General features: G+C 46.4%; 7 protein-coding genes across 7 annotated transcripts; all 7 read right to left on the bottom strand.

Moving 5' to 3' along the window:
• Positions 1 to 1,724: 1,724 nt before the first annotated feature.
• Positions 1,725 to 3,845, bottom strand: DFJ58DRAFT_736482 (uncharacterized protein; the record flags this gene model as incomplete). Its single annotated transcript, XM_041386805.1, has 5 exons — positions 1,725 to 1,814; positions 1,878 to 2,056; positions 2,157 to 2,369; positions 2,425 to 3,480; positions 3,545 to 3,845. 5 exons carry the CDS (start codon positions 3,843 to 3,845, stop codon positions 1,725 to 1,727), a joined length of 1,839 nt encoding a protein of 612 aa, XP_041235697.1.
• A 6,176-nt stretch (positions 3,846 to 10,021) lies between these two features.
• On the bottom strand, positions 10,022 to 11,483 carry DFJ58DRAFT_823591 (uncharacterized protein). Its single transcript, XM_041392121.1, has 7 exons — positions 11,331 to 11,483; positions 11,255 to 11,275; positions 10,656 to 11,199; positions 10,518 to 10,601; positions 10,438 to 10,467; positions 10,271 to 10,390; positions 10,022 to 10,219 (listed from the first exon to the last, which is right to left on the bottom strand). Exons 1-7 carry the CDS (start codon positions 11,348 to 11,350, stop codon positions 10,169 to 10,171), a joined length of 870 nt encoding a protein of 289 aa, XP_041235696.1. The 5' UTR covers positions 11,351 to 11,483; the 3' UTR covers positions 10,022 to 10,168.
• A 273-nt stretch (positions 11,484 to 11,756) lies between these two features.
• Positions 11,757 to 13,384, bottom strand: DFJ58DRAFT_823580 (uncharacterized protein). The gene is made up of 9 exons (XM_041392120.1): positions 13,359 to 13,384; positions 13,267 to 13,303; positions 13,146 to 13,202; positions 13,069 to 13,092; positions 12,395 to 13,013; positions 12,258 to 12,341; positions 12,178 to 12,207; positions 12,011 to 12,130; positions 11,757 to 11,959 (listed from the first exon to the last, which is right to left on the bottom strand). The coding sequence occupies exons 3-9, from the start codon at positions 13,160 to 13,162 to the stop codon at positions 11,909 to 11,911; spliced, it is 945 nt and encodes a 314-aa protein (XP_041235695.1). The 5' UTR covers positions 13,163 to 13,202; positions 13,267 to 13,303; positions 13,359 to 13,384; the 3' UTR covers positions 11,757 to 11,908.
• Positions 13,385 to 13,775: 391 nt separating this feature from the next.
• DFJ58DRAFT_823567 (uncharacterized protein) lies at positions 13,776 to 16,708 on the bottom strand. The gene is made up of 11 exons (XM_041392119.1): positions 16,366 to 16,708; positions 16,216 to 16,277; positions 16,072 to 16,161; positions 15,822 to 15,960; positions 15,588 to 15,677; positions 14,955 to 15,508; positions 14,736 to 14,844; positions 14,567 to 14,623; positions 14,408 to 14,512; positions 13,932 to 14,347; positions 13,776 to 13,871 (listed from the first exon to the last, which is right to left on the bottom strand). Exons 1-10 carry the CDS (start codon positions 16,493 to 16,495, stop codon positions 13,956 to 13,958), a joined length of 1,728 nt encoding a protein of 575 aa, XP_041235694.1. The 5' UTR covers positions 16,496 to 16,708; the 3' UTR covers positions 13,776 to 13,871; positions 13,932 to 13,955.
• Positions 16,709 to 17,310: 602 nt separating this feature from the next.
• Positions 17,311 to 18,691, bottom strand: DFJ58DRAFT_243173 (Alpha/Beta hydrolase protein). The gene is made up of 4 exons (XM_041379423.1): positions 18,603 to 18,691; positions 18,299 to 18,504; positions 17,849 to 18,246; positions 17,311 to 17,786 (listed from the first exon to the last, which is right to left on the bottom strand). The coding sequence occupies exons 2-4, from the start codon at positions 18,417 to 18,419 to the stop codon at positions 17,562 to 17,564; spliced, it is 744 nt and encodes a 247-aa protein (XP_041235693.1). The 5' UTR covers positions 18,420 to 18,504; positions 18,603 to 18,691; the 3' UTR covers positions 17,311 to 17,561.
• On the bottom strand, positions 18,573 to 20,004 carry DFJ58DRAFT_243176 (Alpha/Beta hydrolase protein). Its single transcript, XM_041379424.1, has 3 exons — positions 19,591 to 20,004; positions 19,139 to 19,536; positions 18,573 to 19,077 (listed from the first exon to the last, which is right to left on the bottom strand). Exons 1-3 carry the CDS (start codon positions 19,715 to 19,717, stop codon positions 18,847 to 18,849), a joined length of 756 nt encoding a protein of 251 aa, XP_041235692.1. The 5' UTR covers positions 19,718 to 20,004; the 3' UTR covers positions 18,573 to 18,846.
• Positions 20,005 to 22,082: 2,078 nt separating this feature from the next.
• Positions 22,083 to 23,267, bottom strand: DFJ58DRAFT_736475 (uncharacterized protein; the record flags this gene model as incomplete). The annotated part of the gene is made up of 2 exons (XM_041386804.1): positions 22,083 to 22,952; positions 23,001 to 23,267. The coding sequence occupies 2 exons, from the start codon at positions 23,265 to 23,267 to the stop codon at positions 22,083 to 22,085; spliced, it is 1,137 nt and encodes a 378-aa protein (XP_041235691.1).
• Between the last annotated feature and the right edge of the window lie 679 nt (positions 23,268 to 23,946).

Below are 23,946 nucleotides of genomic sequence, written 5' to 3'. Positions count from 1 at the left end.
GACTCATGTGGACAGTTTTTTGAGTGTATATTAAAACTATATAAATCATTATTTATGACACCATAAAAATCATGCCACTATTATATAAATTATAAAGTGGTGTCATTATGTTATTTTATGACTATATCTAACTATATAAACCAGAATATCTCATGTATCATAGTCATAATCACCATGAAAGCCATCTCCTCTGCTCAAAGAGATAATATCCTCTCTCTGTCTTATGCTGGCCTCTCTGCTCGCCAAATTTCCTCTAGAACTGGAATATGCAAGTCCACTGTGGCCAAGTTCATCAAAGAAAGCCACCCAGACAAGGAAAACTCTTGTGGAGGACATCCATCCAAGCTTACCTCTACTGACAAAAGGGCTATTATCCAACATATCACTACAGGAAAGGCTGATAATGCTGTCCAAGCCACCCATTATATCAATTCCACCATCACTACCCCTGTCTCTTCACAAACTGTGAGGAATGTTCTCAAGGCAGCTCATCTCAAGGCAGTAACAAAGAAAGAAAAAGCCTCTTCTCTCCATCAAACATAGGCAGAGAAGACTAGCCTTTGCCTTAGCTCATCAACACTGGACTGTAGAGGACTGGAAGCATGTTATATGGTCAGATGAGACCAAAATCAATAGGATTGGGTCAGATGGGAAGGTGTATGTATGGAAAAAGAAGGGAGATGGCCCTAACAGACAGAGAGGTTAATGGGACTGTCAAGTTTGGAGGAGGTTCTTTAATGGTATGGGGCTGTATGGGATGGAATGGTGTGGGAATGCTTGCTGAGGTTGAGGGGAAGATGAATGCTGAGTAGTATGTGGACATTTTAAATGACCACTTGCTGCCTAGCTTGGCAGAATCAGGGATTGATGAAGAAGATATCATTTTCCAACAGGATAATGATCCTAAGCACACATCCAGAAGAGCTAGGGAATGGTTTGAAGAACATAACATCAATGTTCTTGACTGGCCAGCACAGTCTCCTGATGTCAATGTCATTGAACATCTCTGGGGAACACTCAAGAAAAAGCTTCAAGCCTATGAAAACCCCCCTAAAGGAGTATGGGAGCTTTGGGAGAGAGTAGCAGTGGAATGGGGGAAGATCACAGCTGAGGATTGCCAGAAATTAATTGAGAGTATGCCTAGAAGGATAGAGGCAGTAATTAAAGCCAAGGGAGGTCATACAAAATACTAGAATACCTGGTTATTACTGTAAAATACTTGAGTCAAAAAACTGTCCGCATGAGTCACCATTTTGTGAGCCTTGTATCTCCACCATATCTCCACCGATTCCCACGGTGTAGGGCTCAAATGAAAGCCCTGAAGCCATACTACAATGTGGTATAAGCATGTTTTTGAGGCATTTGTTTGTTCTCACACAATATTATAGATAGTGAAAAATGCCAAAACATACGGACGGTTTTTTGAGCCACTGTACACGGGGAAAACAAATAAAAAATTGAATGGATACAAGGCAAGATTTGAAACACGAGACTCGAAGCTCGAAACAAAAAACCTGAAGCTCAGAGCTATAAATACACTTGGAAAAACATAAGCCAATTTTTTGTGAGTTTTAAACGGTAAAAAACTCGAGAAACAAATAAAATCAAACCGAAAATATAAATACAAAATAATAAAATCAATCGGGCCAGAAATGGGCTTTCGATCCCTGAACGATGACGTCAGCACGCTATCGTCGAGGATATGAGAGTCATTTACCTCGAGATTAAGGTAAGAAGAAGATATGGGACTCCGAGGGTCCCTGTTCGTCGTCGTTGCTATCGGAGTCATCGTCGAAACACGCGCAAATACGAAGCTGCGACGCATTAGAAATAGTCAAAGAACGAAAAGGACGATAAGCAACTATATATAGACGGACTCGTCGAATTTCGAGCGCACGGTCCCGCGCTCGAGCATATTTGATAACTTTGAACTCGTCTTGCTCGTCGAGCACATGCTCTTCGACAAGCGAGTGTACAATGTTGGGGTCAGGATAAGGCAGGAGCAGGGCCGCTTTGATCGAGGATGCAAGGACATGCTCCCCGTGGAATTCGGCTACTGCTTGTAATAGAATTTAAATAATCAGTCTCGTCGAGCGTGAAAAATGGATTAATGGGAGGATGATCAGTGTGGTAGTACGTCGGGGGTACATGGGTACCAATGCGCTGGTTGGGGTCACATGCGAGAACGCTCGGACGTCGAAGTCCCTCGTGCAACATGCGAGGCGAAAGACTGTCCTCGAGCTTAGCAATCAGCGCGCGGCTATGAGCTCGATGGTCGAGAAGGTCCCGAGCACGATCATCCCAATCGCGCTCGGACCTAGGTCCAGGAGATGGGAAGGGCTCAGTGACATTCTCGACGGAACGTTTAACTGAAAAAAAACTCGGCATCCCAATCAGTAGCGCAAAGGTTATCTTGACATTCACAGTAAGACACATATTCATCGGCGACGTCGTCGAGCACGCGAGGATGCTCGTCACATATGGCAGGTAGGTCAGAAGCAAAGTAGTCCAGGAGGTACTGATGACCATCTAGCACCGGCAGGACAGTTGTCATGCGGACGAACTCGTCCACATGACTAGGAGCATATGGGGGCGGCGGACTATCAGGGTCATGCACAGTAGACTCAGGACTCTTGCAGGAAGGCACAGTAGTAGGGGACTCAAGAAAACGGACTCGTTCGATTGACGGAAGGTAATACGGCCCGTTAGAAACGGATGTGACATGAATAACTCGACGAGCGTCAACCCACAGCTCATCACTGGGTGAACCAGCTGACGAACGCACAAAAGACTCAACATAAGGCTGGGGGAGGACTGTGTCTAGTGGCATAGAGGGTGAAGGAGAAATAGAGCGCCAGTCTTCAGCACTGGGTAAAGGAGTAGGTAGAGAAGATATAGCAACAGGGTTGGGGCAAGGAATAGAGTGAGAGGCGCTATCATGTGTGGTAGGAGTAGAGTAGATGATTGGAGAGCCGGCTAAGACATTAGTAGCCGCTAAGAGCTGAGGAGACGGCGAGGTTGCAAAAACATTGTTGCCCATCAGGCCTTGAGCAGACGGCGAGGTTAGAGAGACGCTATTGGCTGTCAGAACCTGAGCAGGTGGAGACGGCGTTGGGAGAACATGGTTGGCCCTCAGAACCTGTGGAGAGGGAGACGGCGTTGGAAGAACATCATTTGTCAGCAAGGCCTGGGCAGACAGAGACGGCGCTGGAAGAACACTAAATGGACTTGGGACCTGAAGGAACGGCGACTGCAAGACGTTGATTGCCGTCAGGACCTGAGCAGATGGCTCATGGTCACTGCCGGCACCATCAAAAGAGGCTGCGGATTGGGGAGAGAAGAGAGGGTCAGGTCCCAAGGTGGGAGTAGATGCAGGAGTGGCGGGAGCACACAATACCTCACGCGCCACTGGCAATCCACTGGGGGTAGGCGATATAATGGAAGCAGGGTCCAGGATATGATGGAGGGAGGCGTTGTGCTCTAAGGCATCGCGCAAAACACGTGTTAGTTGTTGTTCAAAGAGGGAGGGGGTCATACAACATACCTTCTCCCAACATACTCACTCCATCTCCAACAGTGGCGCCACTTCCTCCAACTCCGGCGTCATCCGGATATGTGGGCTTGAGGGAGTCGCCAGTAAGTGCACGTCCCTCCCATCCAGCCTCGGCATTCGCCGGCGGAACGGGAGAGAAACGAGGAGATGGCAAGAAGAACTTAGAGGTGGGAGAGGCTGTGTTAGGACGAAGTTGCAGAGTCAACAAATCGTTGTTTTGAGATTTTGGACTCAGCCAGTAACTTCCGGCGGAGCCCAAAACGGCAGTTAGGGATTCGGCAACGTTTTGCATGCCGGTCACGTGGATTTCCAAATTGGGCGCAACAGGCGGCGGCAACAATTCTGAGAGCAAAGGTGGGGGGTTATCTTTTGTGCCCCGGTTTTCTGGGGTTATTTATACTATAGGGAGTAGGTATAAAATCAAATTGAGGGCCTAGTACATTGACATCATGGGTGATGTCATATTTTTCTTGAACTTTCTGGTTGTTGGTAGAACTTTGATTATGTAATCCCAAAACATCGGCCAAAAATGCAAAATTCTCATTATTTAGAGAATTTCCCATTAATTCAGCCATGCTAAGTAAAGATAAGTCTGTATCATTTAATTCTGGCTCATTATCAATGGCCATTTCATCTCCAAAAATTAGGTAACTGCTAGGGAGTCTTGAACCATACCAAGTTGATGGTTCAAATACCCACTGGGATTAATACCATCAGGGGTACATAGCAATTCATGTGTAATGTGAAGATTATGCGGGTCTTTAAATACGAGCCATGTTCCATCTTGTCTTTCATCAATGCTAACATAGTTCCCGCGTTGCCACGGTCTTCCTAATAGCAAATTGAAGGGTACATGGTCACCTACATAAAGATTTGCTTTGGTTTGGACTGCTCCACAAGTAAGTGGAACATTCTCAACTAAGCCTTGTAATTTTTCCTTCGCCTCCATTAGCATCGTTCATAGAGATGCTTCTTCCTACGTCAATGGGGCGGTTAATCTGAGCTTTCCAAACTTGTCGGCTCACTATATTGAGCTGACTTCCAGTATCAATTATAGCATTGATGGGTTCTCCATCACAATACATTGTCATCCTGATCAATAAGCCACGGGTCTTGCTCCAAATCGAGTGAGCTTGGGCTTTTTCTATAACAACTGGCTTTGGCTTTATAGCATTGGCTAAAATTCCTGACAACTCACGGGATGATCCAAGAATTTCACCAACTTCTAAAGAGATTGGAGTCCTAAGGACTGACTCCAAAACTTTTTCAGGTTTAGCACGCACTGCTAAATCGGAGATACGACGATGTGTAATCTTTTGATTAGGACTCGTGTTTTCCTTTTCACCAGGGTCTGCTTTCTTTTTGTCTTCCTTAGCCAAACTTGGCTTAGGAAGTGGCACATCTTCCATGATTATGTCATCATTATTTTCATCATAATCTGGATTAATACGAGTTTTCTGCTTATCAATATTAGCCCTTTCACTCCTTGTTAGTGGTCCGGGACCTTTCTTTGATAATAGGTTCCTTCTTTGATGCAGGAGCTGGCTTTGATCGCGGGGCAGTCATAGGTTTATTCCCTATCACATTTTCCTTTCCCTTTGATCCAGTCTCCTGATCACGTACATTTTTCTTGGTAGGGGGAAAGACTCCGTCAAAGCGTTCTCGTCTAGCTTTGGCAGCGGTCTTTATGGTTCTTTCTGCTGGATATACGTAATAGTCTTCTTCGTCACTTTCATCGCCATATGCAGGGATCATAAATGCATCATTGTCGCTATCACTTTCTTCATCTTCTTCCTCGTCACTAGAGATATCATCAACTCTAGTTCTCCTGCTCCTTATCACATTGCTAGTCAAAGACTCCCGATTGACCTCATCAGGGTCTAATAGCAACAAAGTGTGACATGGGAGCTGCTTCCCTATTAAGTGCTTCAATGACTGTTTCCTCCTGGCATACGTCTGACTGCATTCCCATTAGGGTGTTGAATTTGTCTCTTTTCATTCCTCTTGATCCTTCCTTCAGCTTCTAGCTTGGCAAGGTGAGGGCAAATGGGGAGAGTATGTCCTATCTCTCCACATCCAAAACAAATCCTATTCTGAAATGGTGTTCCTTGTGGATTGGTAAAATCTGGAACCAGGTTGGGGTTGAGGTCTCCTTTGACCATATCCTCTTCCACCACCATTACTGGGAGTAGCATTCAATTTAGAACCTTGTAAGTCAGGAGACATTCCTGCACCAGCTCTGGGAGGGGGTGGAGAAAATAATCTGCATGACTCTTGGGTCTAACTTAGTAACACGATAATACAAAAGAGCATACTGAGGATCCTCAAGTGACATGATATTGAGCTGCTTGATCAGATCCTCAATCTCATCACGTGGTTCCGTACTTATAGCTTCCTTGTTAGCCTTGGCTTTCTTGGAGGTTTCCATAGGAGTTGTTGTGCCAGAATGTCTGTCCTTATGTCTAGGAGTTTCTTTAGCAACATGTCGCTTCTTCGAACCTTTCTTAGTAGATTTGCGAGGTTTAATCTCTGCCTCATCATCTGAATCAGATGACTCCTCGCTTGAAGTCAAGGATGATTCAGTAGAGTCAGAGTCCTCAGAGTCCGAAGATGAGAGATCAGTCTCTTCCTCGGAGATAAGCAGATCTGAATCGAAACGGTCCCTGTGAAGTAGCTTCTCTGCAGCTGAGATAACTTTATCCACGCCAAATGCCTTGGATAAATCCTTGTCAGGTTCCTTAGCCATAAGTCTACTTTCAATCTTAGCACGCAAATTCTTATAAATTCCTTTCCAAAATAACCTGCATACTCATCTGCTGAAATCTTCTTTGCAGTTTGAAGCCAACCTGCAATCCTAATAAATCCTCGTACATACTTCTTCCATGCTGCTAGAGTGGGAATACGTTGTCCCCTCATAGCCTTAACATAGGAGAGTAAATCCTTTCTTTTATAACGCTTTGTGTCCAAATCAGCGTCATAATACTTTAGAATGTCTGCCTTGAGAGCATTCCAATCGGCTTTCTCATATGAGTCCAGTCCTTCAATGAACTCGGTGACATGACGTGAAGTATACTGGGTAATGGTTTCACATCTGTCCTTGTCAGTGGTGACTTGGTTATAGTCACATAACTTTTCATAATGCTTGACAAACTTTTTGACTTCTGTAAAGTCTCCTTTAAACTTCTTGGGAGCTGCCTTACTCCCGGGGATAGGCATAGTAAGAATAGAGTGTGTCATCATAGGCAGTGTTGATGGTGACATAGTTAACTGTGTGGTTAAGATAGATGCTGGGGAAATTGTCGTGGACAATTTGGTTACCTGGTGTGTTGGATTCTGAATGGTTACGTTTGGATAGTACTCTGAATACGAGTAGTTTCAATAAGAAATCAAGAAGAAGCCTCCCTCGCGGTTGGGCTCCAGTGATGTCTTAATAACCGAGGGTCTTATATAAATACGTGTAAGAATGTAATGACACCACAATTACACTGGATAAGACTTCTTGCCAGTCCTCAATTAACACGGTCTACAACTTTTCTTCTTTCGTGGTAGATAACGTGTGAGTTCTTGGGAGGCTCGCTAAACCAATCAGTCAGATTAACTTAGCCAGGAGCTTTATTATATCTGATTGAAACTATGGGATTGTCTAGGATATACCGTCTAGACACTTGAACTGGTTTCCTGAATATACGGTTAACTGTTGAGAAGCTGGTCTCAAATGTGACTACGTGGACCAAAGCTCGTGTTGGTCAATATACAAATACCTGGTGAGAACGCTGGTCTCACAAATAATAACAATGACAAATAACAACAATGACCAAAGCTCGTGTTGGTCAGTATACAAATACCTGGTGAGAACGCTGGTCTCACAAATAACAACGGTGACCAAAGCTCGTGTTGGTCAGTAAACACTACGTGGTGAGAACACTGGTCTCACAAAACTGGGTTTCTATCACAAGAAACTTACGTAATCTCAAGGGAAACACTTTCCCTGCACTTGCCTGGACAGTTCTTACAAAGGAAATGGGCTTTGTAAGCAGCAATTTGTTCAGACTGAAGCTTCTTAGGTGAGAGTTCAATTTGCTCAAGTGGGGGTTCTTGAATGCAACAAGTGGGAGATCTATTTTTTTTGGGGGAGAATGGGCTCTCCTTATATACATTTTGTGTGGGAATATTATGTAAGTAAAAAGGTGATGTAATGACTTCAGAATGTGAGAAGAATATTCCAAAAACTGGAGCAGAATGTTCTAGCAGGTGCAAAAGAACATTCCAGAATATTCATGGTGGGATAATGACATCATTCTGAGTCACTATGAGTCACTATGAGTCATTATGAGTCATTGGAATGTTCTAGCAAATTCCATGGAACATGACATCATTATGACGTCACTATGATATCATATCTTTCAACCAAAATACCTGCAGGAGTGTAGGTGAAGTCCTATGACATCATTATGACATCATACCCTGTAGGTACAATTTTATGAAGCATCTGGTTAGTCAGAGCATCCTAATAGAAAAGTAAAGTAAAGAAACACTAGAGAAAACAACTCAGAAATAATGGAACAAATAATAGTACACAATACGCGGGCTTTTTAGATAGGTTTTTGTTAGGCTTTGAACTTTTCTCTATGGGTTTCTCTAGCCAAAGTGAATAAGCCAAATGAAAGGCAATACCTTAACCTTCATTTTTGCTTCTCATATCAACTAGGTCATTATGTGATTCCCATCTCACATATGACTTTTCTTCAAAACATGGTGGATTCATGAATCACTGAGGGAAAACTGAAACTATTGGACCAAGGTTTGATACCAAGGTATGGGTTGACTAGTCTGAGGACTAAGCTAACAGACTTTGTCTTTTAGGGGGATACCTAGTAATCATGTCCATGCATGATTCCCAAATCATGCAGGACAGCGCATCCATCACACTTCAAGGGTCTTTCATTCATCTGGTTCTGTGTTCAGTAGCAGTCCCCTTTAGGGTCGAACGTTCTTGCATTCTGCGAGTATAGCAGCTAGGCAGAGCCAAGACTCACTTATACTGGTTGAGCATTTTTAGATATTTCATATCAGCCCAGCCAGGTTGAGATCACCTCATTGTCTTCAGCATCATTGTACCACTGAATTTCACTAGCATCTTTCAACAAACCGTCAGCGCGACATGCAGAGGACCCGGACATAGCAGCAGGAGGCATAAATGTCCCTTGGTACCAAGTGAATATATATAAAACTAGTTTTAAAACTGTTGCACACCATGAACCACCAAAACAAGAACCCATGGCAGATGGCGAGTATGGTGAATCACAACAGTAGGTATGTTCTGAACTAAATTGCATTATAAGTTAATTGGGACAGACAGTAAAATTGTTGCGAACTCACTGGCACCTGAATGAGTTGCTGCATTACTGAAGTCGCCAAGAGATCACCTTGCCTACTAGAATGCAGGAGAAGTAGGAGAAGACAGTGAACAGAAGGGCAAGGACGATACTTAAACAGAAAGCCTCACCAAAAACATGAGGCTTCGACTTCGAAAAGTCAGCAGGTTTGAACCGGTCCAGATTATACCGAACCCCGAACTTACCAAGGGGTTCAGTCCAACAGAAAGTCTGGACCTGTGACCGAACCATGGGTCTGGTCCGCAAAGGTTCGGGTTTGAACCTAGGTTCTGGACCGAACTGCGGCAGCACTACGAGTCTTTTCGAACTTCTTGCTTTTCCACTTTTTCTTGCTTTTTCACTCATTTTAGCGTGCTTGCTTAATTCAATCGCACAACCTTTTCATGTCCAAAGCATAAGTGAGAAAAAGCGACGATTAGTAACAGGTCTCGTAAAAAAGCGTGACAAAAGCTAGAAAAGGAAATGCGTGATTTCCTGATGCACAAGACTCACAGGATCCAATTGCGGACGACAACACACTGACTCGGATAATGCGCGGGTCTATCGTATCATTATGATACTATGATCTAACTTGAAGGTGCTTTCTAAGACTACTACTAGTAAGAACAGCAGATTCAGTCGGAGTCGTGGCATTGATATCTAATGCCGCTGTTCCGAACTTGCTGATACTATGTATTCTGAGGCAGTTTAACGTTTAGACTCCACACGAATTTCAAGTTCACGCGCAAACGGTCAGTTCTAGTCGATCAGCATCTCCTTTCTCGTACCTTCGTGCCTCGGTCTAGCAGCTAGCCTATACCTAATGCATCATGTCCCCATTGTATTGGTTTGGCGGTCAACATTTAGTATATTGCCAACTTCCAGTTTTTGGCTGGCCCGTCCCGCACCTTCAATGTTCCCGGAGTGCCTGCCGATCTACAGGATCTAGAGTTTACAAGGCGATGGCACATACTGGCCCTTGACTTACCAAACTGTACAGCCAGTCCACGAAACCTTTCTCGTGGCGTTGCGCGCTCCGGAGTTTCTACTTGCCATTGGGACTCCCTGTGCCTGTCCTTTACGCTCCCGTGAATACTCAAAACGGTGAATACTAATGACCCAAAAAAATACATAAAGTGATGCGAGTACAAGTACATTCAATGGCACAGTAAAAATAGCGCATCAAAATTCCAAGACAATATCACCCCTCATCCAACATCGAAACGTCATTGTGACTTGACTAATTGCATTTCTCGTCATCGAAAACCCAGTGGCCCCATGTGGCCCCGTTCTGAAAAATAATCAATAAACCATGCCAAATTGATGTGATCGAGCAGCAAACATTTTTGAAGCAGATCTGTGCCCCCGTGAAGTGCATTCCACGGAAGCTTACAGGAGTGGTAGCACAGAACTCCTTCCAATCGCCTCCAGACGGGATGTTCTCGAGGTAATGTTCAATGCGCTGCATATCGTCAACTTCGCTCACTATATCGTGTCTGAGAAACTCACTCGCTGACCGGATCCAGGCGAAGTACAGCCCTGCGACAATTAATAAGCTGCAAATATACTGACAAGAAGGATCGACGAACAAAATCTTTGTACCAGATCCAGTACGACGCGCAATCCGGCTCATGCTGGTCGACTTCCCAATGAGCTGTTACATTGTTTGGACCCTGGACTCGGAATATCAGCTGCTCATTGCCAACAAGAAATGCAGGAACACTCACATGATCCTCGCACCACTTAGGCGTGTATTCAGTCCCATGGATCTTTATCGATGTGGCCATGCAAGCCTCCACACGGCGATTGTAGTATGACGGGACATTCACCAGTCGGGCAGTGTACTCTCGAGTGGCGTATGTCGTGCACGTGTGGGAAGTCGGGTCCGTCCAAAACATATTCAATCTCAAGCGTTCTTCTTCTTCGTGCTTCCGTCTCTCCTCCACTTCACGTTCGTGCTCTTCCACTTCCCTACCCCATTGTTCGCGGAGACGAATCCTGTCATTATCTTCTTGAAGCCAGCGTTTTTGGGTGTCAATGTGCTCGAGAACTTCTTTCTCGTGCTGGCGAAGTTCGATGTTCCAAGCCTTGCGAATGCGATCTCGAACATCCGGATCTAAAGGGTCATTTGAAGTGGTCTTGGAGAAAATGAAACCCGTGATTGCAACATGAATCAAAAGAGCGAGGAGTACTAGTGTTGCATAGAAACAGGGAGATTGATAGCGGCGGTAAGGCTTGCCAGGCCCTATCAGAGGGTCTGCCTCTGATGAGCTGCAAGGCTTGTCATCGCCCATCAAATATCAACCTATTACCGACGCTTACACACCTAGGACGTTGAGGTGGAGGACTGCATACCCTCATTAGTACAAATGACTCCAAGAGTATTCAAGACGGTACTTTACCTGCCGTACCGCAGGCTCATCTTGTGAATTTCTTAGCGAATAGTTGTTGACTTGAATATTCAACGTTCGCTGAAGAAGTAATATTTACAAATCTCTCCCTCGACGATATGATATCGAAAAGAATCTGACAGTCACGAGGTGTGGGCCTATCTTTGATTCTTTGACCGAGTGAGGAAGGAGCTCGAGAATTTATGAGTGGATTCAGTCGGAGTCGCGGAATTGATATCTAATGCCGCTGTCGTTGTACATCATGATATATGTCATGCAACCTCACACAGATCACAATGCCATCGATGCAGCTGCCCAGGAATGCATTAGTAGACTCCGTGCGTTAGTTCATTGAGATATTACGATACCACCCATCTACAGTGCTGCGATGGAAGAATCGTTATCGTGGACTGCTGGTAGTGCTTATGTTCAATACTCTTGATTTGCAGTAACTTGTATTCGAGAAAAAGAAGGAAACCTAACAGACTAAAGATACTGAATACACTCTGGAAAGGTTTAGGACTGACACCACTCGAAATTACTACATTCTCGTCGTCGTCCGACAACGAGTCGTTATGATAGTGACTTGGCTACTTGCAGCTCTCGTCATCAAAAACCCAGTGGCCCCATGTAGCACCGTTCTGGGACATAATCAGTAAACCATGCCAAATTGATGTGACCGAGCAGCAAACATTTTTGAAGCAGATCTGTGCCCCCGTGAAGTGCATCCCACGGAAGCTTACAGGAGTGGTAGCACAGAACTCCTTCCAATCGCCTCCAGACGGGATGTTTTCAAGGTAGTGTTCAATAAGCTGCAGATCGTCAACTTCGCTCGTTATATCGTATCTGAGAAACTCACTCGCTGACCGGATCCGGGAGAAACACAGCCCTGCAACAATCAATAAGTTGCAAATATGCCAATGACAAGGATCGACGAACAAAATCTTTGTACCAGGTCCAGTAGGACGCACAATCTGGCTCGTGTTGGTCAACTTCCCAATGACCGATTACGTTGCTTGGACCCTGAACACGGAATGTCAGCTCCTCGTACTACCAAGAAATGCAGGAACACTCACATGATCCTCGCACCACTTAGGCGTGTATTCAGTCCCGTGGATCTTTATCGGTGTGGCCATGCAAGCCTCCACACGGCGATTGTAGTATGATGGAACGTTCACCAGTCGGGCAGTGTACTCTCGAGTGGCGTATGTCGTGCACGTGTGGGAAGTCGGGTCGGTCCAAAACATATTCAACCTTAAGCGTTCTTCTTCTTCGTGCTTGCGTCTCTCCTCCACTTCACGCTCGTGGCCATCTTCTTCTTTTTTCCACTGTTCGCGGCTACGGTTTTCATCGCGCTTTAGCCTCTCCATTTCACGATTGTGTTCTTCAACTTCTGTTCCCCATTGTTCGCGGAGATGAATCCTGTCATTATCTTCCAAACGCCAGCGTTTGTGGGTGTCACTGCGCTCGAGAACTTCTTTCTCGTGCTGGCGAAGTTCGATGTTCCAAGCCTTGCGAATGCGCTCTCGAACATCCGGATCTAAGGGATTATTACAAGGGTCAGATACTGATGCGAAGATGATGACCGCAATTGAAGCAGTTATGATAGCAATTAATGCCGTTCGAATGTAATTCTTGAGGGATTGATGGAGATGAGAAGGCTTGTCACGCATCAGAGGATCTGTCTCTGACGAGCTGCAAGACTTTCCATCATTCATCAAGCATCAACAAATTATCAAGCCTTACTCACCTCGCACCATAGCGAGGCGGGGGACTACGCACCATCATTAGGGTCAGCGGCAATACTAGTACTATATGGTGGCTTACCTGTTGTATCGCCTCATCCGGGAGAATTGTTAAGCTTGGTGAGTTTTTGTTGACTAACTATATGACAATAGAGATTATTGTTGAATATCGATTTCTTGCTGAAGAATGAACATAGACGAACCTCTCCTAATTGGACAACCTGGTCAAGGCGCTGAGAATAAAGAACATTCCTGGTGAGTTATGAGGAATAACAAATATCCAGTGCGCAGGCTTACAGGAAATTGCGCACGACAACACGCTGACAATGCGTGGGCCGATTTAGCTTGAAGGCTTTGACTAGGAACAATAGATTCAGTCGGAGTCGCGGCGTTGATATCTAATGCCGCTGTTCCGAACTTGCTGTATTGTAATTTGTCACACAGCATGCTTCCTCGTGTACTAGTACTGAGTACTGAGTACTGAGTACTGAGGCCTGAGGCATGCTGTTCTCAGTTTAGGGTCCACACGAAATGCACAAACGGCCGGATCTAGTGAGTGCTGAGCGCCGAATAATAAGCATCTTGGCGTGCAAGTATCTATGATTCCAACTTGAAAACCTTGCGTCAAGACCATGTGCCTAGTTAATCATCCATAATTTTGATGATTAGCTTCAGTAGTACTTACAAGCAATTCTCAGCCTTGCGGTGCAGTTCACGAGTCAATATCGGTGCTTGGAATTACTTTACAAACCCACATACATCCCTATCAACCATTATCTGTATATACAAAAGGCACGGCAAGCGAACCCTAAGTTATTGCCGGAAATCATCGAACAACGCACGAAAACAAAACAAAAGAAAACCGTACATCACGCTTCCATTCTTCCATTCTTCACTCCCATCGTCCCATGAGCTCCCCCAAATCTAAGCCAACCAACGAATTTCTGTCACCAGCACCAAGTGTCGGCACCATCCGTGGACTATCCCTGACATCTACTAGCCCCAAACTTGACGCAAGGCGCGGACTGCTGATATCTGCAGTTGGGATCATTCGCGGGCTTTGACTGAGAACCATGCTCGTCCTGCTACCGGATCTTGAGCGCGCGAAATCTCTGCTGGATTGCGAGAGATCCAGTGTTTGAGCGAGTGACCCAGAGCGTGCCAAGTCCCGCACAATGCTCAGAGATGAGGAGTGTGAGGATGTGGATGAAGCACGTCGGTGCCGCATGCGTTGTGTGGGATCAACATCTGGGACGTTGGCGATGAGCGCGAAAAGAGAAAGAACTACATCGTAGAGATTAGGCATCGTAGACGAGCAAGATATTCGATGAACGAAATACGCACTGTCGACAATGCTAACGATTCCGCACAGTCCGCCGCCCATGGGCGAGCCTGGAGATGAGCTGGGCTCGAAATCAGAGTCAGTTACGAAGAGTCGGTGCGAATTGGCTGATCAAGTCATCAGTCTATCCCATTCTGTGAGTCAGAGAAAGAGTAACGCACTCGCAAGCAGTTTCTGAATCGCATATGAGAGAGTGCTGGTGGGGAGGACGACATACACTGTGTGGCACATGCATCAATTAAACTAACCCAACACGAAAATAAACAGCCGCAAAGCACACAAAGAGGTGTTGTGGTGGAATCACAAATAAAGGCGAAAAAAGATACGAACCAGGATACCGGTCTGCTCCGTCTGTACTTCCATCTGGCTCCTTGATCTGTGAGACGAACTGGTGCAAAGGCGCGGAGAGAATGTGGTTAGACTCCGAGGGAACGACGAGCTATATGCACATGACGGTTATGCATATAGATTGAAGTCCGATGCAGTTCGTGAAAGGAGAGAACAATTTGATCAAACTCTGCACTGCGACAATAGCAAGGGGAAACACACCTTTCCGACATCAGTAACACTCACCGCTCCAGTTAGCCCACCCCAGGACCCGTATCCAGCTCCGTATCCTCCCCCACCATCATCGACAACAGCTACGCTACTCACACCACAGTCGCTCATCAGGCACATTGCGTCAAGCACCGTAGATGAGCTGGTAGCAGCTATGACAGACGTGTACACTTGAAGCGACGGGAGAATAAGTGAGTGCAGGGGGCACGAAAGAAGCGTTGCAAATGTGAAAGTGGGAGCAGGGGGCTGGGGTTGGGGCAGAGCAGTGGGGCGGGAAGCTGTTAAGGCTGATACAGGCTTAGGAGACTGAGACGGTTGGGAAATCTGTATGGAAGGTTGCAATAAAGCCGATAGTCGAGAAGAATGTGGGGATTGCATTGGAGAATGAATGTGTGTAGCGGTGTCCGATTGCTTGGCAAAATTGGCGAAGTATGCCAGCAGAGCGCGGTCGGAGACTGCACCAAGGTAGGTAGTACTTGTTGTTGTCGTCTCTGGAACAGCGTCACACTCTGCGGGAGCAGTGGGTGGGGCGGCTTCGATAAGCACTACATAATACAAAACAAAATGCAACGCGCGGGGATAGGTGTTAGCAGAAGAAACGAATAGGCGGACGGGGGCACTCACCCCTATGCGTTCCCTTCGCAAACACTCCAAGCAGTGAAATAAGGCTGGCGTTATTCGGGAGGGTCTCTAGGTGGTTCTTTTCTGAGAGGTCTGCGAGTGAAAGGGCGTCAATATGGGCGTGGAGGTGGAGGAGGAAGAAGAAAAAGATATGAGGTGACAAAGTCCGTGGCGTAGGACAAGATAAACAAGTCATAAAGCACACCGCCAACATAATGAATAATGGTCAACACATACTGCTAACAAGGTGCACAGGTACACGTCCTTCTCGTGCAGCACTCATAATCTGATCGGCGCGCGAGTTAGCGCGAAACTCTGCGGGCGAGATCGTGTGCCGCGTCGCGGCAAGCGTGAGGAAGGCATTCACATCTGAGAACTATGTGCACATTGTTCAAGTTGTGTTATAGCATAGCATGGTGATGATCCGGACAGAATGGAGGGGCATACAGGTCAGCTTGGACAAGCACAAAACCAAAGAAGAACGCACGTCAAACAGTCCAAGATAAGGTGCACCTGTCCGAGTCGAATCTGGAAGTGCGCGGACAGCGAGACACGGAATGTCTTCCTGCAGAAGGAGCTAGAGAAAGAGAATCAGGGCAGGTGCACTTACTAAGCCCAACGTTGAACTCACATCGCATGCGTCTTCGACGGACATGCCTGCGTCGACTTCAACTATGCGTACATCGACCAAATCTGCGCCATTGTATGTTAGTATTAGGGTCCGGGTTAGAATTGAGAGCAGATATGGAACAACTCGGAGTTGCTGTAAACCTAGACGCACCCTTAGCCAATACACATGCCCACTGCGCAACCCACTTCTCTGCCTCCGCAGCCGGGACATCAGGGGTCGTAGCAACTGTTGGGCTCTGTACGCGCGTGGTCCATGAGATAGATGCTCTTCGCTGTGCCATAGTATGTATCTCGTCCGGTTCTAACTTGAAGAGAGAACGAGTGTCAAAGTACGCCTTGAATGTTCAGATGACAGTTTAAAAGTAGGATGGAGTCAGGCGCTAGGCAAGATGGCAGGGTGATAAGAACTTGTTTAAGAGACCGGGACGGCTCATGTGGTACATGACTTGGATGCATGCCACTCCTCTTATTACGTGGTACTACAGTACTGCCGCCCGGACTTTTCCTTTCCAACACACCAAGATTGATTTTTGACAGTCTCCTGCCACACTTGAAACTCCGAGTCTCACACCACAACTACTCCCCAACATATAATCAGTCGATACACCAGGTCTATCAACGAATTGATAAGAGACGAACGTCACATGTCTGAATACTTGGGCCTAGGGCAAGCCTAGGGTTTCAAACACCCTTTTTCAAAGGCATTGAAATTCCATTACAGGTCTAAGGAACGCGCCGGGAGCCTTGCTAGGAGTGACGTCAGTGAACTCGTGTTTCAATGGGCGATCAAGACACACCGCGAGTGCTATATATACCATGATATCCTGCTCTCTTAACCAGACGAGTGTACGAAATATCATTTGCAGACGAAAGTCATGTTGTAAAACGCTAGCCTCTCTTGGGAAGGGCTCAGTTTTCTCATGGTAGAGGAATCCACGATAACACCCTAACACTCGTATTGACCAATGCCAGTAAGAGCTTTGTTCAGTCTCTCCACGTCACATGGGATAGGATCCAAATAACAGTTATCGCCGAACTTCGGATCAGATACCAGCACAATGATCTTTACGTTAATTAACGGGGATGCTCTTGAGCAGCGCACTAAAAGACTGGGGCATTTTGCTGTTCGAAACAAGGGCAGCACATTTCGACACCTGAAATATTACCCGCATCTCGACAACGACGCAATCACACATGGAGACTCCCAGTGCTCTTAATATGCAGCCACGTCGTGACCACGTAGGATGTATTGTTATCTTAAGCAGCCTGGGGGCAACATCAAGAACAAGTATACAGCGGTTACAGATAAAAATTACTTCGCAGAACACCATCCCTTCTTTACACGGCTCACAGTTTTGCTCTCGGTAAGGGAATTTCATCCATGATAGCACGCGGAAGCTCGTATTGAATCCAATGACCAATTCCAGTAAGAACTCTGGAATTCAATCTCTCCACGTCACGAGGGACGGATTCCAAAATATCGTTAAATTTTGGATCCGATACCAGTACGGTGACCTTGACGTTAGGTGGAATGTCCTTGATCAGCCCACTGAAAGACCACGGCGTATTTTGCTGTTCGAAACAGGGGAAAAATCTGTCAGAAACGCTAGCCATTTCAAGAACTGAAATATTACCCGAAACATCTCTATACCACCAGCGCCATCGTACGTGGCCATACCCAGCACTCTTGACATGCAGTCACGTCGTGACCAAGCGGGATTTTCAGCCATATGCTCTTCTGGAGTTCTGATTCTCGCCAACTCATTCATAACTAATTGTTTGTTCATTTCCAATTTCTCCTCTGTAACCTCGAGGGCAGGATCGAGGAGTATGACAGTGGTATCTTTCGTCTTGGGCAAGAATGGCAAGAGCGACAAGGTCACCGGGCCTCCAAAAGAATGACCGATGATTACGTCGTAGGATGTGCCCATGACGAAATAAGATCGGAGGTCCTCTGCAATGTTGGACACACGATAGTCGGTGCTCTGTCTCCCTGCATGCCCAAGGAGATTTGGAGCAACGACGAAAAACCCTGATCAACAACCTGTTAAAATTGGCTTACTTCATAATATAAGAAACCTGACCATCTGCTACCAATAGCTCAGCGACGCCCTGCCATGATTGTGAGGACATGGTCATGCCATGAATGAGAAGAGCCCGCCTAGAAGCGGTAGGCAAACCCCACTGAGATGCTGAAATGGTCATGTGCACACTTAGATGGCTTGGATGTGTTCGGGACTTGACAACAGAGAAGATTGAAGAGGATCGGCGCTCGCTCTGCACTTAAAAGCTGAGAAGGCACGGTGGAGGGAAAACACATTGTCATAGCAATGGGAGAAAACCGATGAGGATGACATATCTAAATGTGAGTAGCACATCAGGGCATACCGTTGAATCGGTGATTTTGCGTATGTAGCAGATCCGGCCCACCAGTAAGTCCTAGTTCGCTATTTTGGGCGGAGAGAACTTATCTAGCGATTCTAGCGGGTGAGGGAATAGCATCGTACTTTGGAACCGCTGCGTAACTACATTACTCAAGCAACAGGGTCTAAGAAGAATATCAATGGTGACTGTATCATTTGAACGTAGACGAAGACTACACCACAAAAATATATCTTCTCGAGTGCTCGACTCAGAGTTTTGCTCTTCGTAGCGGAATTTCATTCATGATAATATCCAGATCCTCGTATTGAATCCAGTGACCAATTCCGATAAAAACTTTGGCATGCAATCTCGCCACGTCACAAGGGACGTGCTCCAAATGACAAATACCACCGAGCGCCGGATCTGATGCCAGCACAGTGATCGTCACGTGGGGTGGGATGTTTTTGAATAAGCCACTGAAAGACCAGGGACTGTTATGCTATTCACATTAGAGGTGAAATTGTCAGCAATGCTTCTAGTTTGGATACCAGAACTATTACCTTAAATACCCCTTCGACAACAGTACGACCACACATGGAGACTCCTAGTGCTCTTATCAAGCTGTCACCTCGAGACCAAGCAGGGTTCTCAGCCATGTGGTCGTCGGCGGTTCTGACATTTGCAATCTCCTTCAGAAACCAGTTTTCACACTTGTCGGCTGTTTCCTTCGTAAGCTCGATGGCAGGATCGAGGAGTATAACAGTGGTATCTTTTGTGTTGGGCAAGAATGGCAAGAGCGATAAGGTCACCGTGCCCCCAAGAGAATGACCTATAATCACGTCATAGGACATGTCCATGACAAAATACGGTCGGAGGTCCTCTGCAAGAGTGGACACACGATAGTCGGTGCCTCGTCTCCATGCATGCCCAAGGAGATTCGGCGCAACAACAAAGAACCCTGATTAGCCTGTTAAAAATGGAGTATCGTCGCCATAACATTGCAAAACCTGACCTTCTGCTGCTAATAGCTGAGCAACACCCTCCCATGATTGCGAGGACATAGTCAAACCATGAATGAGCAGAGCCCGCCTGGAAGCAGTAGGGGAACCCCACTGAGACGCCGAAATGGACGTGTACATATATACTCGGATGGCTGGGATGTGGTCGAATATCTTTGCGAGCGGTACAACTGGTGGGACGGGCCTGAAGGGGTTAGGAACTTGATCTTCGCTTAAATACTGACGGTGTGACTAAAATGAGAGCGGGAGAAGCGTTGATAATGCACAGGGGTAACGCATACCCTGACCAGTCATGAGACTCTGAGGAATTGAGTGGCAATTAGTATGCCTACCCTTCTGCGAGGACGCTGTCATTCCCTACACATCAAGACAGACTCGGAGGACGGCCCGCATCTAAATGTGTCGGGAAGCCAACAATAGCGCGATCTGCGCATCGACAGAACTCTGAGAGCAGACTGAACGAGGGTGATGACATTTCTGCCTAAATGTGAGAGAAGCATGTTGACCAATAAGTAAATGACAGCGAAGAAATGTTGACCCTACCGCACTAAATCAATGTGGTATCTTATCCTCCTTGCTTCGTCGCGGGGGAGTTGCACTCGGGAGGTAGCCTTGCCACTTGAACGTGTTCGCGCTGCAAACTACATCAATATCTTCTTGCCTGACTTATTAACCTAGGCGGATTAATACTTGCTCGTATCGTGCAGGAGCATGCAGGGGACATTGAACCGGATAGTTTGACATGCAGCTCCAGATGCAACGCTATTTTGTTGGATGTATGTCTCCCCTAGACAGATCACAGACGCAACTTGAAGGAGAAACGTTCTCCGACGTTCTTGAAAAAATGTGTAATCGCAATATTGGATAAATTGCTTTGGCGAGAATTGTCTAGGACTGGCGCTGACTGGCGTAAGATCGGAGCCTCTAATGCCGGACACTCTCGCAACCTTTCAGTTGGATGCTCAGAGCACACTAAGTAAGAGTTGGACGTTCTAAACAATTGGCTATATGATATTAAGGGCCTGGACAGCTGCGTTTATTTCTCAGTTTATTTCTCAGTTTATTTTGTTCGTAACAATATGTACAAACAACCGTGACAAGGTCGGCATATCACGCACTGTATGACATCACACCAAGGCTGAAATGCCTCCAGCTAATGAAATCCAACGGTTCCATATGTTGCAGATGGCAGCCGCAATGATCGCTCAACTTATTATGGGCCTTATAATCGCATATATGACTCCTTTTCTTGAAAGACAGCCCTACCATACATCAGTGCTCACTGGACATGCATGGGTGCAAGAACTCATCAACGGACACCCTGACCAGATCAAAACTGAGCTTGGAATGAGGAAACACGTCTTCCATGCGCTCGTATATGAGCTTCGGACCTCTGGGCTATGTCACTCGAAATATATTCTGCTTGATGAGCAAGTCGCTATCTTTCTCTATACATGTGTGACAGGGCTTTCAAGCCGTCATGTCGCAGAACGTTTTCAGCACTCGCACACAACCACACAGAAGTACGTCCATACTATTGCAATATATTCATTGCCTCACATGCCACATCAGATATTTCAAGAAAGTCCTGCTCGCTCTGTCTTCGGCTCCCTTCTACAACAAATTCGTCTATCTACCACAAGAGGATGCACCTATTCCACCAGAAATATCTGGGAACCCAAAATTCTTTCCGCACTTTCAAGGGGCACTTGGAGCCATGGATGGTACACACATCGCATGTTGTCCGTCCGCGGCAGAAAGGCAGCTGTCTCGAAACTGAAAAGGTTTCGTCAGCCAAAACTGTCTTGCATGCTGCTCATTTGATCTTTGGTTCCAGTATGTGCTCAGCGGTTGGGATGGATCGACCTCAGACTCAACTCTATACAATAACGCCCGTCTCACCGACCTATACATTCCACAAGGAAGGTACTTCCTTGCGGATGCTGGGTTTGGAATATGCTACTCGCTTCTCGTTCCGTACCAAAGTGTTCGGTACCACTTGGCTGAGTGGGGTCGAGCTGCAGTTCGGTGAGTGATATCTCACTCGAACTATTGATTTTCTCATCGACGGCAGGCCAAAAAATTCAAAAGAAATATACAGCCTTCGGCATGCTCAGGCTCGAAATGTGATCGAGCGAATATTCGGCGTTCTCAAGAGGCGGTTCACAATACTCGTACATCCACCAGAATATAGCATGTTGACTCAAGCCTGAATTCCCCCAGCACTTTGTGCCATTCACAACTTCATCCGAATTTTCGATCCGAAGGAAATAGAAGAATTCGCCGTCGAGGATCTCATTGACCCTGATCCAGGCGAGTCAAGGGGCGTTCTTGCTGAAGGACTGGCGGGCCGTACTGAAAGGCAAAAGGCGACAGAGGAGAGAGATGGTATTGCAGATGCTATGTGGAGGGACTATCATAGAGTGTGTCGCGCTCGTCAGGACATGACAGGATGAGTACATAACACCTATACTACCTAGTAGATCTACTTGTTGATAGATTTGATCTTGTGGTCAACAAAAGACCTCCTTGGCCCTTTGTCGGACATGACCATATATGCATCAGCGGCGCTGACGTCCACCTGAAAAGCTTCGATAAGTGCAGCCATGTCGTCGTCGTCGAGATGTGTTTCTAGTAGTTGAGCACGCCGCATTGCTGCCTGCTTGCGCTGAGGCGATAAGGTGATAGCCAATTTTTCCGATTGTGTAGCTACACGAAAGACGTCAGTGAACTCTGAAAATTGATCATTAATTGCATAGAGTGCAGTGGCTGATCCGCTGGCACGCTGACGTTTCGATTGCGGACCAGAAGAACAAGATCTAGTTGAAGGGGTAAACAATAGAGTTGAAGACACGGCAGCGAATTTTCGTTTTGAGAGAGGAGGAGGAGGAGGAGTCGCTTCCCAAGGAATGATATCGTCTTCATCGTCATCCAGCCCAGTTGAGTCTCTCTCCACAATCCTCTCAATGTCTCCCTCAACTGCTAAGCCTCCCAAGCCTCCCAAGTCTCCCAAGTCTCCAAAGTCTCCCAAGTCTCCCAAGTCAGGCGCTACAGGCTCATTCTCCACAGCATCAACACCCGGGCCTTTGTTGCTGACGTCGTATTGTGATTGGAACGTTTCCTGGCCTGCGTGAAAAGCATTGGTGCCGTGTGGGATCTGCGTGCGCAAAAGGTCGTCCATCTCGTCGAAGTGTTTCCAACCTTTGTTGCGGAATGGCCTTGTATTGGGACACGCATTTGCAAATGCAGTCCAACGTGCAGCGTCGGCTGGGCCAATATTTGCGCCGAGTTCGTCGTCCCACGAAAAGCCTGATTGCGATTTGATATCGACAATAGCGGTATGCTTTTTCTTGCACTGCGGTAGTCAGAATTGAATCGATTTGAAAAATAATAATAAATGTACCGTGATCCATTTGTTCTTGCATGACAGCCCATCCCTTTTGATTCCAGCTACATGGTCCTCCTTTGGAATGCCGTCCAGGGGCTTCAATAAATAAGCCGCTGCAGCGGTAAAGGTTGACTGTTTGAAGTTAGTACCATCTCCACCTTCAGCGCGATGAAGTGTGAGATACTGAATGAGGCGGGAGGTCTCTTCATCAGTCCAGTGAGTGGTAGCTGGGCCTGCACTAGTAGTACCAGTGTTCGCAGATGTACTCTTCCGTTTCGCCATGACTTGGCAGTATGGAGTCTGGACGCTGATAGAGTCACACGCGAGTCACAGCTTGTCACTCGTTGCCACGCCACAATAGAAATAAACTGAGAAATAAACTGAGAAATAAACGCAGCTGTCCAGGCTCTAAGGTGAAGGTGTTGCTTGCTAAGACTCTGTAGCGCTGACTCAGCTCTGTCTTGGACGTGACGCGTGACGGAATTGGCTACGGTAGCATTACTTCCGAACTACTTCAAATTTCAAAATTGTTTACCGGAAGACAACTACTCGCCGCCCGCATCAAGCTAGCCTACTGACGAGAATATGTCGACGATGAAGGGAAGTCGTTGTGTACATGTCTAGTTTGTGATGCAGACTGTCTGTGCGTAGGGACTACCCTCTGCTGTGGCTCATGACTTAAGCGGTCACGATGATGTCTGCTCTCAAGCTACAAAGCCTTCTTCAGCCATAAGCCAATCAAATCTCATCTCCATCTCTTGATTTTTTGCCTCCGGTGCTAGCCAACCTGATGTAATGGTAGCAGATTTCCTTGTACTCGAGGAGTTGACCATATCCATGGACAGTACTGGTTCCATTCTCATGCCAGCGGCTATTGCCCGCTCTATTCTCGCAATTTCCATTCGCTCTAAGATAATAGACCTTATTATTCGACCTCGACTACTTATCTGCCTTCAATTTA

The sequence above is a fragment of the Suillus subalutaceus genome (assembly GCF_016647625.1).
Source record: "Suillus subalutaceus strain FC151 chromosome Unknown DFJ58scaffold_272, whole genome shotgun sequence".
NCBI classification, from domain to species: domain Eukaryota; kingdom Fungi; phylum Basidiomycota; class Agaricomycetes; order Boletales; family Suillaceae; genus Suillus; species Suillus subalutaceus.
The sequence above is the reverse complement of the archived record's forward strand: the minus strand, read 5'-3'. Positions and strand labels throughout refer to the sequence as shown.

Bases quoted from the DNA above. Each gene is read 5' to 3' on its own strand.
- DFJ58DRAFT_823580 (XM_041392120.1), bottom strand. The intron at 13,014-13,068 runs GTGAGTAAGGCT...AAAGTCTTGCAG, and splicing joins CCGCCTCGCTATGGTGCGAG to CTCGTCAGAGACAGATCCTC. The intron at 12,131-12,177 runs GTGAGTTTCTCA...GACGATCTGCAG, and splicing joins CTCCCGGATCCGGTCAGCGA to CTTATTGAACACTACCTTGA.
- DFJ58DRAFT_823567 (XM_041392119.1), bottom strand. From the start codon at position 16,495: ATGGCACAGCGAAGAGCATCTATCTCATGGACCACGCGCGTACAGAGC. The intron at 14,845-14,954 runs GTGTGTTTCCCC...ATGTGCATATAG, and splicing joins GTGTTACTGATGTCGGAAAG to CTCGTCGTTCCCTCGGAGTC. The intron at 14,348-14,407 runs GTGCGTATTTCG...TCTACGATGTAG, and splicing joins AATCGTTAGCATTGTCGACA to TTCTTTCTCTTTTCGCGCTC.
- DFJ58DRAFT_243173 (XM_041379423.1), bottom strand. From the start codon at position 18,419: ATGACCATTTCAGCATCTCAGTGGGGTTTGCCTACCGCTTCTAGGCGG. The intron at 18,247-18,298 runs GTCAGGTTTCTT...GTTGTTGATCAG, and splicing joins TGAGCTATTGGTAGCAGATG to GGTTTTTCGTCGTTGCTCCA. The intron at 17,787-17,848 runs GTAATATTTCAG...TGTTTCGAACAG, and splicing joins GTGGTATAGAGATGTTTCGG to CAAAATACGCCGTGGTCTTT.
- DFJ58DRAFT_243176 (XM_041379424.1), bottom strand. From the start codon at position 19,717: ATGTACACGTCCATTTCGGCGTCTCAGTGGGGTTCCCCTACTGCTTCC. The intron at 19,537-19,590 runs GTCAGGTTTTGC...CAGGCTAATCAG, and splicing joins TCAGCTATTAGCAGCAGAAG to GGTTCTTTGTTGTTGCGCCG. The intron at 19,078-19,138 runs GTAATAGTTCTG...TAATGTGAATAG, and splicing joins TTGTCGAAGGGGTATTTAAG to CATAACAGTCCCTGGTCTTT.
- DFJ58DRAFT_823591 (XM_041392121.1), bottom strand. From the start codon at position 11,350: ATGAGCCTGCGGTACGGCAG. The intron at 10,602-10,655 runs GTGAGTGTTCCT...TTCCGAGTCCAG, and splicing joins CTAAGTGGTGCGAGGATCAT to GGTCCAAACAATGTAACAGC. The intron at 10,391-10,437 runs GTGAGTTTCTCA...GACGATATGCAG, and splicing joins CGCCTGGATCCGGTCAGCGA to CGCATTGAACATTACCTCGA.